Raw genomic sequence first — 15,427 nt, 5'->3', positions numbered from 1 at the left:
AACTTAAAAGGTGAAACTAATATATGAGATAGACTCATTACATGCAAAGCAAGATAATTCAAGCCGTGATTTGTCATAATTGTGATGATTATGGCTTACAGCTCATGAAAACCCCAAGAACCCCAAATCCACAACCTCAAAAAAGTAGATTATTACATGCAATCAATAAAACAAGGATTGTACATAGAACAATATCGGACCTCTGAAAAGTACAAGCATGCATATGTACTCAGTACTTGGTTTGGGCCCCTTTTGCAGCACTTACTGCAATTACTTTTGCACGATATTCTGATTATTCGAGTTTCACCTGTATATACAGCTCTGGATTTCCCACAAGGCCACCGAGGCCCAGCCTCGGGGCACAGGGAGTAGAGGGGCAGCAGAGGTGTGGAATTCCACACACCCGGGACATGCAGTTCCAGGCGCTGAGCTGGTAGTTTTTCTTTCTACATTTAGCCCTGTTTCTGGTAAGCAGGGCTAAATGTACAGTGGGGAAGCCGCTGCTCGTTTTGTACAAGTGATCTCGGCGATGTCACCGAGATCACTTGTATGCAACCGGCATACAATAAAATAAATAAAATAAAAATGAATGTAAAAAATAATTAGAAACAAAAAAAAAATAAAAAAATTATGAGATAAAAAAAATTATAAATATAAAAAAGTAAAAAATAAGATAAACATATTTAAAAAAGTAAAAATATTTATAATAATAAAAAAAAAGTAAGTGATAAAAAAGTAAAAAAAGAAAATATAACAGATTCCACGCATGGATGGAGGAATCCCCTGCTGTTTTGCATTGTATTCTGAATGCTGATTGGCTACAAGCTCCATTTGGCCAAAAATTTTGCAACCTGCTCTATCAATCTTCTGATCAACCAACAGCGGCACCCACAGTGCGAATTTTGCATAGTGTATGGCCAGCTTCAGCCTATAACATGTTTTGTTAGACTACAGGTAAAACTTTAGGTCCGGTTCACACCCAAGCATTGCACTAGGTGAGATGCATTGCCATTGATTTGAATCAAGGCTCCCCCCGGAAGCAATGCTTAGTTGCGCACCAGCCCTTATACTGGTCATGCACATAGCAGTTTTGAGGACATTTCAACCCGATTTTGAATGCTAATATGATTGAAAGTGATTGAAGGAATGTAGGCAACATACTATTAAAGCACAAATGAGTCATTTAAAAAAAAACGCTGACCAGTATGGTTTTTTAATTTTCGGTATGTCTCTTTCATCATTATTGCTCCTCCCTGCCCGTCAGCACTTGTATTCACTGAGCTGTGCATACCAGCCAATCAAGTGGCCAAAGGCACCAAACCTGGAAGAAAGTCCGTGAGAAGACCAATTCTGTGTTGGCGGTTTACTTCAATTCTGTGTTGGCGGTTTACTTCCGTTTTAAGCAATTCGATCAACTAGCAAACTTTGATCTGTTTTATGCATTGGAATAGATTCAAAGAGTTAATTGTGACCAAATAGAAATGAATCGAGAACAGGACCCCATCAAGAAATCTGGTTTTCCGCCATGTTTGATTAGGGTCTCCTCAATGTGATAGCACGGCAATTGATAGAAAATAGTGTATTATTTATTTGATTCTTTTGCAATTTTCGGCAGAAAAGTATGGATGGCATAAGTGAGTTCAAGGACAGGCTAGCTAGGGACACCAAGGAAGCGTGATATACGGCAGGTCATATTTAAGGGCCTGTTTGCATTTTCAGCTTGAGTTATGAGATAATGATAAAGCTATTGTAAGCACGTGAAGTGTTTCTACTATGACAACCATTGGAAAGGCTCTTAAGTGGAATTAGCACATGTATTATGAAGCCGGGAAGACCTGTGAAATAACCCTAGGATGAAGAGAAATGAGTATTTGTGGAGTGATAATATGTTTCCTGTCCTGAGTTGTATTTGCACAGCTGAGATTTCTGGCTGATAGTCTGCAGTGTGGAGAACAAGGTGCGGTACCTTGTGTATCTATGGTGGATGTGCGGTATTGTCACTGATGGAAATGCCGGTGGATTGGTGACCCCTGCAGGATGGGGGAATATATTATAAAAAATGTAATACATTGTAGTGACTACCCAGATTTTATATTATTGTAACAATTTCCTGAAAGCAATTTGTAAATGTAATTTAATTTACAATTGTATTTAATTTTTACGCATTTTACAGGCTGTGTCCCCATTGGGGAAATTTCCACAATGGGGCACAGATATAAAAGAAATATAGTAGTGAAGGATAGAGTTCAAGCTTCTGTAAGATTGTTGTTCTATTGCCATTGGGGGGACACGTCAAACTTCTTGCAATACCAGAACCACACTTTAGCAACTGCCTAGGGTTCATCGGCACAAAGTGCCAGTTTGTCTGATGAAGAGGACCCGAGGTGGTTCTGAAACCTTGCATTTTTCTTATGCAACATGCAGAACAGATGTCAAAAGAGTTGGTTTTATTGCTAGAAGTTTATTGGAGGTGTGCTGACAACATATTTATAGCTGCTTTACTGTGACATCATCCACCGATTGTTCCAGCACCTCACATAGGACATACTGGTTTGGTGTGCGATGGAGATATTTATATTTGACCCTTTGTGGATATTTCTTTGTAGTTTCTGTCCCCGGCACAGTCTTCAGAAAGAACCGGAATGGGGTATGCAAATTGTATTGCAAGTCATCCAACACTATTCAAAACTATAAATTAAATGAGTTTTGGTTGGAGTTGAGAGTGAAAGGTTAGGGTAAAAAAAACACCATTACTAGATGTAGATCTCGGTGTCCCCGGGGCTCCTCAGTACCCAGTAAAAACTGTAATAACATTAGTTGGGACTTCTGACAACAACTTCACATCACCATCTCTGCCCCTTGTCTCCATTCATGATTGTAGTTTGCTTTGCGTCTTGGAGTAGCGCCAGTAGCCTCATCGGACATGCGGTTCCCCGCGTCTAATATGTGCTGCCTGTAATGTACGTGAATGTCATACACAGGGTGGTGCCAGGAGCTTACAAGGTGTGACCATTGAGAAGAAAAACTCAATTGCCATCATTGCAAATGAACAATAAAACCTTCACCTGTTAAGTGTTTGACTTGAGGTGAACCGTAAAGCAGAATCTTCTTTTGACTTTTCACAATGCTTACTGGAACATTTAGTACAGTATATTATTCACAATAACTCTAGCCTACTACTATTATTAACAGTTAATAAAAGGAGACATGCACCACATCACTAACTCTGAGTTTGGGAACAGGTTTCAGTCGTGTCTGTCAGTGTCAGGATTAACATTACAATGTAACACGGAAATCATGGTGGGTGCAGCCATGTTGTAATGGTGTGTCCATTGATACAACAGTTATGAGAGCTTCCAGGTCTCTTCTGTAGCATCATTAAAAGTAGAATTCCAGGCATTAATATGTATTTAGAGACCGTAGGGAAGGGTTAGAGTATTTGTCAAGTACAAATATAAAAGCTTGGCTGATCATCTTGTTTATTGCTATGGAGAGAAGATATGGGTGGTGCAGTCAGGCGCTACAGGGGAACACCAAAGATAGGGACAGGATTCAGAATCTACTAACTGGTCCAATTCACAGTAGTCAAAGAATTCAGATAGCCATGAGACCATCTGTGATCTCCTATGTGTGAGGACCCTTAAAGTGTTTGTCCATACCAAACTTTTCTTTTTAGTTATGGATAGCCTAAGGAAAGATTAAAACTCCAGTTGAGTGTTTACTGTTGTACGTGGTTGTGTCAGATAAATTTCTTCTCATTATTGGTCACGGTGACGGTGGTTTCACAAGACAGGAAGGGAGGGAAAATCTGTAAAAGGACACTGACAGAAGTAATAAAATGACAAGGGTTCTAGCCCTCGCCTACCCTACAAAAAGTAAAATATTTCTGTTTTGCTGTTGGAAATTTTCCCCCATTTCCTGTCTGGTTAAACTATTGTTACTGTGACAGTAACTGAGGGCAAACTGTATGCCTGGATAGTAAAAAACCCCTTGCCCACTTTATCCAAAACCAAAAAGAAAGTTGTGGTTGGATTTACACTTTAGAGTGTTGTCTGAAGACAATTTTGTTAGATTTGGAAAGAGTGGGAAGAGTGTTGCAACCACACATTTTTATTACCATCTTTGTCCTTACTGGGGAGATTCATCCTCAATATTTGTCCTAGTGACCATTGTCAAATGTTCAGAAAGTGAAGGGGAAATGCAACATTTTACAGTTACCACCAGAACAGAATAGAAATCATCCAATGGGGACCCCTATTCCAGTGACATATGTCTAGGGGGGATTTCCCTTTACTTTGGAGAGTTTTTGCTTTACTGCCTGTTGTGTCCTGGGACAGGACATGAAATCTCTGCAATGGGACAATGCTATTTTTTAACAATCTTTTAAGCCATTTTATGGCTTGACATATTGAAGGTGAAACAATCACTATGCAACGTTGGCTAGTTTATTGACAACCTACAACTATCTTCTAGTTTAAAAATGTAGTTCTTCACTGAGTATTGATGAGCAATGTCTGCATGTCTGAATATGGCTGCCCAAAAGTGCTGTACATACAATATATATATATAATCTATGCAGCCAAAAATCCTTTATTCGATCAAATTTGATGGTTTCAGGATGATCAGCTGTGGTGGAATTTTGCCAATCGCTTAAGATCAATCGAACAAATATCGGCATGAAGTCAGAATTCAGATCGCTTAAATATTAGAGGCGCGTGTATTGTTACTTGAATCTTGGGGGTTCATTTATAAAAGCTGATGATGAGTATAGGCGTTTCCTATACTTGTTAGCGTCATCTCGGGGCACTTGTGCCGTGCAAACAGCATCTGGCTAGCTATATGCTGGGTGGAACTTTTATAAATGAAGACCTTGGTGCTCTTTTGTTGTTTTTCTTCAAGTCCAGTAATCCAGTGTGAAACCTTTCCTCTGCAGGAGCTTCCTGTAATAAAGACCGCTCACTGCTGCTTTCCCTACTTGTGCAGGGTGACTGGTCTTGTATCTGCCTCCTCCTGTAGTTTTCTGAGCAGCCTGTAGTGGGAGGGGCCTGCTGGGTCCCTCCCACAGATCTGCTTTCAGCACAGGTTATGTACAGCTTAGTGATTATGTCACTGCTACCTTTACAAGGTAATAACTGGTCTGGTGCACCCAAAGCTGATTTATATCCTTCATGGCCATAGGTTAAAAAAATTAAATGAAGGTTTTTAGCTTTTAATAGATTGTTTACATTTATACTTAATTTGATTGTATCTTCAATCCCTATTCTCAGTTGATTACAAAGTGCAGAACAATTCCCGCATGAGATAAAAGTTGTTCCATATTTTAACAGATGATAAATAACTTGTTTGTGAACACTCACACCCAACTGATCACCAACTGCTACCTGTACGGCCGCTTTCACACTATTTTACATTTAGTTGATCATATAGCATGTTTATCTATATAATATATTCCCTTTAAATGATCCCGCTATTGGCTGGTTATGCAAACAGAGTTGGGTACACAATGGTATTGTCTCAATGGCCGGTGAATTCCTGCTGAGTAAACTGGTTCTGTGCCAAGGTATCGTGGACTTCCTGAAATGCCCCCACTGACCAAACAGTGAAACACCCAGAATATTTGTTTGAGATCTGCTGTCTGGGTTCAGCGAGCAGAAAATCGAACAATGTTCCCCCGAACAAAAGCCAGGCTATGCCTGACCGGCCAGAGGAGGAATGTGGACTCATGTGACGGGCTACTGGAAGTGTGATACAGATTTGTAACATCCCAAAATATACCATTACAAGAAGAGTAATTGTGGATTTATCGGAGCGTCAGTCTGATTTATTTTTGAAATAATTTCAAGTGGTGTTACTTTTGTTGCTGCGTCAGATGTTCACAATCGGATGTCGTATAGAGGTTACTAGCATTCCATTCTTTACACAGAAGATATGAACACATTTTCACCACAAATGCTAAGAAAAGGGGTTTGTTCCTCATTTAGGGCCCATACACACTGGCGCAATGCGTTAACCGCACAGTTACATGTAATTAGCGCACCAAAATGCTCAACGCACCTTCCATGTGCTAACAGTGTGGGAGGTGCGTTGTATTGCCATCCATTTTAATAGCCCCCACATGCACATTCCGCTTGCAATGCCCTCGATCTCGCCGCAATGCGCAGTACCGCAATACCGTGTGTTGCGATTAAAAAAGTAGTGCTCAAATAAAGCAGATATACTCACCTGATCCTTGGTCCCCCAGTGGTCAGCGCTCAAGTCTCCCCCTTTGCTTTGGATATGGAATCTATCTCGGTGTCCTCGCGTCTAATGCAGATCAATGAACCTGCATAAGATGTGATGACATTCCTCAGGTCACCAGAGCCCAGGGTAGAAGAGATTGCTGGGACTGGTCTAGCAGTCTGGTGGGACCAAGGATCAGATGGGTACATCTGCTTTATTTGAGTCCTCTAGACAAAAGGAACACGTAACCCTTGCAGTGTGGGGGTAACCCCACTGCAAAGGTACATTTTTGACGTTACTCTCCACACTCTCTCCTGCAGCTCTGGTCTCCCGACAATGTTCTGCTTCAAGCTGGCCATACATGGCACGAATTTCAGCCGATCCCTGTGAATCGGCCAAAATACGGGCCGTGGGTGGCCCTGCTGACACCAACCATCTTGACAAACTTTAATCTGAAGGTTGAAGGAGCCATTGTTGGTTGAACAGTGACTGTGACCAATCAGCTGCAATCACTTTTGGGGTTTTCTGACCAACGTGGTTGGCGGATGTCAGAATACGGTAGCTGGCAGAGACAATTTCTCCACTTTTGCTGTTTAACATGGATGAGGGGATCAAGAGAAAGATCTTAAGATGTATGGCCAGCTTAGGTTTTACCGTGGTCAGATCCTACACAGGCTATGAGCTCTCATCTTGTTTCCGTGTCAGTGCTGAGGCTTGGTGATTGACTACTCTGCCACCAGCGCTGTATTTTGGCGAGCCAGTTGAAGTGTCATGTGTAGATTTATTAGGTATCTCTGGACAGCTTACTGGTGTTGTTGAGGAGTAAATGAACTGTGAGAAGGGTCCTATGGTTTCTACAATAAAGTGAACCTGTTACTCTGCCCGGGACAGGCAAAGTACAGGTTCCCTATGGGCATAATGGAAGAAGCCATGCATATCTAGCTTTCATTGCCCCAGTAGTACTTTCATACCATCTACTCTATATCACAGCCCTATATACAGCCATTTTCATCTTTCTCAATGTTCGTTCCGAACTAGAGTGGTAGCCACTAGTGGTCTGTCCTTTTGTTAGAGAAAATCATTTTCAGAAGAAGTCCTCTCCGTAGATGGCAGACCAACAGACAGAGAAAGATTTGAGTATGTCAATTTCTTCTGACTAAACCGTCGATTTCCACTTGTGTTTTGTGCAGGTGTAAGAACTTGGCAATCCGCAGGACCTGAAGATTCCCACCGGACAGGATGCTGTTCCTGAATTTCCTAATCCTCTGCGCCATCCACTTCTTCATCATGCTGAAGCACACGGCATTTGCTAAAAATGTGAATTTCCATAATGTGAGACCGCCTGCAGATTGTGAGTAGACATTTTCTATTTGTCATTGCCAGTTTTTCATGACTACATAGGGTTTAGGATAATATGATTAGAATAGATGCTGTGGTCAATGGCCAACTACTTTTTTTTGGTCCCCCTATTAATTCAGTAAGCTATTCTTAAAAAGAAAAACATGTTATTAAATGCATGTGTTAAACACAGCCAGTGTCAGTACCTGAATCTTTCTTATACTTAATGTTTTGTAAACCCCAGCACATGAGTGCTCAGATTGAGACGGAGGGCCAGTAACCAGGCATTTCTACATTTAATGGTGCTGTCAGTCTGACACTGAACGTTGACACTGACAGGAGGAGAGAGCTGAGCGAGCAGAGTAGTCATTTTGTTCAATGTCCAGTCAGCAGCCAGTGGGGAGAGTCTGAGACACAAGTGAGGTAGCCTTCCTTACTTTGTTGTCTGAAAGAGTAGACTTTGTTGTGGGCTGACCCTTTTAACAACCAAGAGGGCCCTGTAAAAAATATACCAAGGCAACTGGACTATCTGTATTTTTCTTGAAGACGTTTTGCTGGTCACGTGACTAGCTTTGTCAATTTAGAGTGAACTGAGAAAGCTAATCAGATGACCAGCGAAACGTTTTCAAGAAAAATACAGCAAGTCTAGTTGCTTTGATTTATTTTTTTCAGATATACTATGACCTGGATGAATGAGAATCTTCACAGACAACCAAGAGAGTATTTCTGCTTTGAGATTTAGTGTGTGTGTATACATATAGAAATGACTAATTACATATATTTTTCTTATAGCTACCCCATTTCCAAACAGCTTCAAGTGCTTTACATGTGAGAAATCCAGTGACAATTACAACTGCAACAGATGGGCGGAGGACAAGTGGTGTCCACCAAGTGAGTGCCATTTTATTACCTTTGCCTGTTGATGTTATCCAGTTTATAGGCTCTATTCAAAGAGCTTTAAGGATAAGGATCTTTATTTTAGCCATGTGACTGTAGCTTTTAAGTTGATTTCTTTTTTTTTTAAGTAAGTATCTGGTGTTTTATATATTGGATATTGTCATAGCATCAACATATTCCACAGCACCAATATAGAAAGTCTTATGCTATCCATATTGGCCATTTTTCTGAGGAAAATAAAATCGGCTATTCCCAGCTTAATTTACATTCTTGAAAACAGACCCATGCAGCTTGCCAGCATTCTTTCATTTGCTTGTTTTTGAGATTTAAAAATGCCTAAAACAAGCCTAAAACAGCCATATGGCCAACCTTAAAGCACAAATGAAGTCACAGAGATAGATATGTAGACGGATAGTCTTATCCCCAATGCTTTGCTATAGCAGTTGTGCAGGTTGTATAAATATGTATGGTGCAGTAAGTAACCAAGTTGGATCCAAGGCACTCTGTAATTAGTACTGACTAACAGAACTGGTGAGACATGCCCCCTCTCTTCTTCTGTTCTGCAATATGCAATTGCTTGCCAGGCCACTGTTCTTAGGGAAAATTGTCACTTATGAATGAATTTTTGTCCCATCATTCCCCCCCCCCCTTTGGCTAGGTGCTGCGGTACTGCTCCTTATTTGCATTGCAATGAACCAACCGCTTATGTCTATAAATAGATGCCGGGCAAGATGTGCCTGGAAGTGGTGGTCAAATGTGTAGGGACAATTCATGTCTGTGGTTATGTCTGGGGTTGGCCTCACGTGGCAAAATTTGGTTAGGATTTAAACAAAATTAACCTTTCATTTTATAGTTCTAAAATATAATTCAGCCATTGTCATTAAAATAAAGCTCCCAATTAAATGAAATAGTCACCCTAAACTGATATTTTACTGTTTTGTGTTTTTAATTGCATGCCAACATTTTAGAAATTGTGGAGCCCCCAGTGTTGAGATATCACCATCAGTGCTCAACCCCCAATGCAAAAGAAAAACTCCTAGCAGATAGATTTTTATGGTAGAATAGACTCTGTATGGCTTATCTGCTGACATTTTTTTCCCACTGCCTGCTCCTGAGAGACTGAAAACTCTACTTCTGCTTTAAATAATGGCATCACACTTCCCCAAATGAACTGTGAAGTACTATATACTATAAGTACTATACTTAAAAATAAACAAATGGGTTATACAATTATGGGTATGCCGCTAGGGAAGTCAGAAATGGAGAAGGATTTGGGGGTCATTGTAGACCACAAACTGAAAGGTAGTTTGCAGTGCCAGGCTGCTGTAAACAAAGCTAACAGGGTCTTGTCCTGTATTAAAAAGGGGATGTATTGCAGGGACAAGTCTATAATTTTGCCACTTTATAGATCATTGGTTCGACCTCATCTGGAGTACGCGGTCCAGTTCTGGTCACCAGTACTAAGAAAAGATGTCCTTGAGTTGGAAAAAGTCCAGCGGAGGGCAACCAAACTAATTAGGGGTATGGAGGACCAGATCTACGAGACAAGGCTACTAAATTTAAACATGTTCACATTGGAGGTGAGGAGATTAAGGGGGGATATGATCTCCATGTACAAAATGTTCAATGGTGGTAGCAACATTAGCGATAAACTGTTTAAAATTAACTCCATTACAAAAACTAGAGGCCACCACCTAAAATTGGTGGAAAAAAAATTCCAGCACAAGGGGCGAAGGGGGTTCTTCACAGTAAGATCAGTTAGGGTCTGGAACTCACTGCCACAGGCGGTGATTTCAGCAAAGAATGTGGAATTGTTCAAGAAACTTTTGGACGATTTCTTAAGGGACCGTAATATACAGGGGTACAGGTACTCCTAGAATGAGATCCTAATAGGTTGGACTTGATGGACTAATGTCTTTATTCAACCTCAAATACTATGTAACTATGTAATATAGCTTTAAGAGTGAAAACTTAAAAATGGCCTAAAGAAAAAAAGAAGACAAGATTAATGCAAGTTATACATAATGTAAGCAAGTCTTTGTTTTTTGTTACAGATACACATTACTGTAAAACAGTGCACCACTTCACAAGCCATGGCAAAAGTAAATGCGTCACCAAAAAATGTGCCACACGGGAAGAGTGTCACAATGTGGGATGTCACCATCATTGGGACTCTGGACATACGGTGAGGATTATGCATATATTTTTAGGTCATTTTCTTTGTACCCTATATGGCCAAAAGTATAGGGACACCCCTCCTAAATAATGGAGTTCAGGTGTTTCGAGTGAAGGGTACTGTGAATGCTACAACAAAGACATTTTAGAAAATTGTGCACTTCTAGCCATGTGGTAATAGTTTGGAAAAGACACTTATTTTTTCCAGCATGATTGAAAGACATGGTTTGAAGCATTGGGTAAGGAGGAACCAGAGACCCTGCGGTCTGATCTCAACCCCACTGAACACCTTTGAGATCATTTTAAATGCACATTACAAGGCCGGGTCACATCAGTACTTGACCCTTACAAATGATAATTTTGTTAAATGGGACCAAATTCTAAAAAGACAGCCTACAATTTCTTTTTGTAGGAAGACGTCCGAGAAGAGTGGAGGCTGTTATAGCTGCAAAGTGTGTGTTGGTCAGGTCTCCCCAAACCTTTGGCCATAAAATGTAAATATGTGGAAGAGAACCACTTGATGCAAATAAACGTGTCAATCATTTTTATTTAAAAACCTTGTTTCTCTGTATTTATAAGTATATGTAGACACTTGTGCAGCCATATTTGCTAATTATGTTCACAGGCACTGCATTTAGCTTTGCAGGGCTACACAGTGGTTTTGCTTTATTACTCCTTCATTCAATTCAAGTCTAATAACTGCCTTTGGGGCTGATATATTATCCTAGGGCTTGTTCACACCAGCCCACATTGGTTATGCGTGTTTGCGCCATAACATAGCATCGCACTGTTTACTTTTTATTTTTTAGTAACTTTATTGTAATGTCACAAAATGACAGTTCATTCTACTCCGCAGCTTGTTGCAACATAGTGTAGTGCATTGGCACATGTTGCAGTGCTTTGCGCTGCGTAAAAATGCACACACCACTGCACATGTACGCTGTGAACAGGGTACATAAAAAACAATTGTTTTCTATGTGCCCATGCATCGAGTCTGCGTTGATCTATGCAGGTCAACACATCTCAACAGGCATGGTGTGAACGAGCCCTTAACAGTTGAATTGCTCTGAGCCAGTGTTTCTCAACATTTTTCATTTGCTGAACCCTTTTAAAAGTATGCGAAATCTTGAGGCACCCCAGTTTAAAATTATAAATATAAAAAATGATGTGTTGTCCCTCTGAAATCCATAACAGGCCCTTATCCGAGATAGCAGGGGCTGGTATGGATTTCAAAGGAGGACCTCACGCAAAATGTGAGTCCCCATCACATCGGTTTACCCCTTTCACATTAGAGCCCCCATCCCTTTACATCAGAAGCCCCCACTTTCACATCAGGAGCCCTCTTCACATCAGAAGCAGAAAGTTGTGTGAAAAATTTGAGGCACCCCTAAGGAGGCTAGAAGGCACCACAGGGTGTCATGGCACCCTGGTTGAGAAAGGCTGCACTAAGTTACCATGAGCTTCCTCTAGTGGCCAATCTCTAAAGCTTTATGTCAAATACATTGACAAAAATATGGAAGAGCAAGCATGTGATAGTTTGCAAATTGTATTTAAAAAAATATATACTTTGCCCTTAGTAAAAATGTCTCATAACAAAACTAATTGTAATAAAATTGTAATAAATTGTTTTCTTATTTGTATCATTTTTATGTTTATCATTCTGCTTTGCTCAAATTAACCCTTGCGTTGCTTGTCAGGGATTGTAACTGTCTATGTTAACCGTGTAAGTCTAAGATTTATAAAATCACTCAGGTACAGAGGTGGCCCAAAAGAGAAACAAAAAAAGTAAAAAATGATTGCAGTGTATAAATGTTGAGACTTCGTGTTGCCAAGCTATCAGGTAATTTTCACACAATTCTGATGTTTAGAGAAGGAAAGATTTAAAGGAGAATTATGAGGTGAGTGATTTTCACTCAGCCCCATAATCTGAGCCGACCTGTGACAATGAAACTGTCACAGGTCGGCTCAGTAGATCGGGAAGTGAGCGAATACCACATATAACAACACATACCGGCGCTCGCTCACTTCTCGATCTATCCCTGCAGAGAGCCGTGACCGGGGAGGGACTGGATTCCCCCCACCCCTGTCTGATCGGGTACAGCTGGCTCTGCCTCTAGCTGGGTGGATCCAGACATAATTGTCGGGATCCGTTTCGGCTGCGGCGTCTCAGTATACCGCGAGCTGTAGCTCGCGGTATACTGAGCTTTGGGTGACGGGAGGACGCTAGTTTGTGTCCTCCCATTACTCTTAGGAGAACTATGGGGAAAATCCCTAACCCCATAGTTCTATTTTAAGAAATAATGTGATGTATTTGTGCCTCTTCCAACTGTATCAGACATACCTGGCTAATCATTCTTTGAGGTCTATTAGGTAAATGGAGTCTTCCCAGCTGCTCGGCATTGTTACCAGGGATAATACTGGAGCGGTTAGTCCAGCACATGGACACACGGCTGTAAAAAATAAATCAAGGCAACTGGACTGGCTGTATTTGTCTTCAAAATGTGTTCTGTCTTGAAAAATACAGCAAGTCCCGTTGCCTTGATTTTATTTTTGCCTTTATATGCCATGACCTGGATGAATGGGACTTGGACACACATGGTTGTACACTGTGAACATACATGCCTAGCTGCAATAACTATTAAAAAACTATTCAGATTTTACTAGCATATCTGTAATCTGATCTAATGAGTCTTTTTTTTGTCTGCTTCCAGGAATGCATTTCCTGTTGTGATGGTATGATCTGCAATGTGGATGTTCCAACAAACCATACAAATGCCATCTTTAATGTCCTGCGCTCTCATCGGAAATCAGATGCCCACAGGGTGACAGCACTCATACCTACCATGCTATTGGCCATATGGATCCTCCTCATCCTTTAGCACCATGTTTGTTGGTGTCATGAAACTAACTTTTGTTTATCATGAATGGGAGGCCTTCTACAGGCATTTCTGGAATCACAGATGAATTATCTGTAGTAAGTTATTGAAAGGACAGTAAAGGACTCTTGCCTGAAGGCAGAAATATGGCAAAAACGTCATAGACAGCATTGGACTGTGAATAAGTGAGCTCTTAATGTATTTTCCTTATAGTAAAGTATACTTGTATATGTCGCTGATTTCCATGTTGTATGGAAACGTATTTGATGCAACGCCTGGTGTTTTAATCCAGGGATAAAGACAATCAACTGTGCTACTTTAGAAGACGAGAATTTGTTATTTTAGTGTCTGTGATTGCTGCAAAGCCAAACCACAAGTAATCCTCGTCTTTGCTTGACGGAGCCAGGAACGAAGCTGTGATAGTTGTACATATTATTCTCCTATTGGATTATAAACTCATCTCTCTTTACCCAGAAATGATAGAACTTTGGTGTACAGCCCTCTAGGTGCTAAAGGGACTCACAGTTCTAAATGTACTTAATATAAAAAAGTAAAATGTATGCAAGTGCCAAGCGTGATAGTCCCGGTGGTGAGTAATATGCAGATCAGTCAAAATTGAAGGCTGTTTCTGGGGAAAAAATGAAATCCCCTGTGTGAAAGAGGCACTGGAGTTGTCACTTCCTTGTAAACAGCGGTGATCTGAGGTCGACCATCTGAGGTCGGAGTGAGCGCTATTAAACATTCATGCAGCAAGACCCCAGAAGGTGGTACTGCAGGTAAAATGTGTTGTTAAAAGCTTCTGGTCCCCATACCAAAGGGCTGGAAGGGAATCCTTTGGAACATTACTTGGAGGGGCCAGAGAGGGTGACTCCCCCCAGCGGGGACCCAGACAGTAATAAAAACCTGACAATATCATCTTTGTATTGTATGTATGTAAACTTTACCGTTTATGTGTGCAAGAATGATTTGAGACATTTGTATATTTTAATATTTCGAGCAGAAAACAAGTTCGATTTGTGCACAGTAACATTTATATCCTCATAGTTTTTTGTAAACTATTTTGTAATTTTCTACATTTTGTACACTATTTATAATAAAAATGTAAACACTTTTCAGGTTCTTAGCCTATTGTGTGACAGTATGACCATTAGAAACTGGCTTCACACCTATGCTTTAGGTAATAGAAGGTATATTGTGTGTTTTTACTGTTGGTTACCACAACACATCTTGCACAAAATATCAAGTGCTTGTGTTAATAAGTATAGGCACTATTTATTGAACTGTCACATGCGTCGTTAAGCCAGGTCCGGGCTTAACCACGCATTTGTGACAGTTCAATAAATAGTGCCTATACTTCTTGCACAAAATATATTGAGTGCTGGGGACTTCTCTTACTAACTGTATCTTGCACGGTGCCATCCGTTTCGTCACTTCGAGCACCAAAGATCCATATCTGAAGGACTATATGCTGTATGGCGTGCAGGTGATCCTTTTCATACATATTAACACAAGGCGGTTTGTGTGACCCATTCATTTAAAATGGCAGCCCAGTGCGCAGTAACTGGTATGCAATGGTCGTTAGGCGAAGGCTGAAACCAATATGGCTCCCAACTGTCCCTCTTTGAAACTCAAATATCTAACTACCACCAAAGCTAAAAGTGTTTTATCACAGTAAACTTTTCATTCATCCTCTGAATGAAAGCATTTGGTCACCAATCCACAGAAAGGATGTCCTTGAGCTGGAAAGAGTCCAGAGAAGGGCAACTAAACTAATTAAGGGGATGGAGGACAAAGCTATGAGACAAGGTTACTAAATATAAACATGTTCACGCTGGAAGTGAGGAGATTAAGCTGGGACATGATTTTGATGTACAAGATGTTCAATGGGGATAGCAACATCAGCAATAAACTTTTTATTGTAA

General features: G+C 40.6%; 1 protein-coding gene across 1 annotated transcript; it reads left to right on the top strand.

The window, feature by feature from the left end:
• Positions 1-7,458: 7,458 nt before the first annotated feature.
• On the top strand, positions 7,459-13,904 carry LYPD6B (LY6/PLAUR domain containing 6B). Its single transcript, XM_018566777.1, has 4 exons — positions 7,459-7,570; positions 8,350-8,448; positions 10,509-10,639; positions 13,341-13,904. The coding sequence occupies exons 1-4, from the start codon at positions 7,459-7,461 to the stop codon at positions 13,506-13,508; spliced, it is 510 nt and encodes a 169-aa protein (XP_018422279.1). The 3' UTR covers positions 13,509-13,904.
• Positions 13,905-15,427: the final 1,523 nt, after the last annotated feature.

This window comes from Nanorana parkeri, unplaced genomic scaffold, assembly GCF_000935625.1.
Source record: "Nanorana parkeri isolate BGI_ZX_2015 unplaced genomic scaffold, ASM93562v1 scaffold974, whole genome shotgun sequence".
In the NCBI taxonomy this organism is placed as follows: domain Eukaryota; kingdom Metazoa; phylum Chordata; class Amphibia; order Anura; family Dicroglossidae; genus Nanorana; species Nanorana parkeri.
This window is presented reverse-complemented; position numbering and strand designations above follow the sequence as displayed.

What these genes read in the sequence shown, in the direction of transcription:
- LYPD6B (XM_018566777.1), top strand. Translation starts at nt 7,459, where the DNA reads ATGCTGTTCCTGAATTTCCTAATCCTCTGCGCCATCCACTTCTTCATC. An exon ending in GGACAAGTGGTGTCCACCAA is followed by an intron (nt 8,449 to 10,508) that starts GTGAGTGCCATT and finishes TTTTTGTTACAG; the next exon opens with ATACACATTACTGTAAAACA. An exon ending in ATTGGGACTCTGGACATACG is followed by an intron (nt 10,640 to 13,340) that starts GTGAGGATTATG and finishes GTCTGCTTCCAG; the next exon opens with GAATGCATTTCCTGTTGTGA.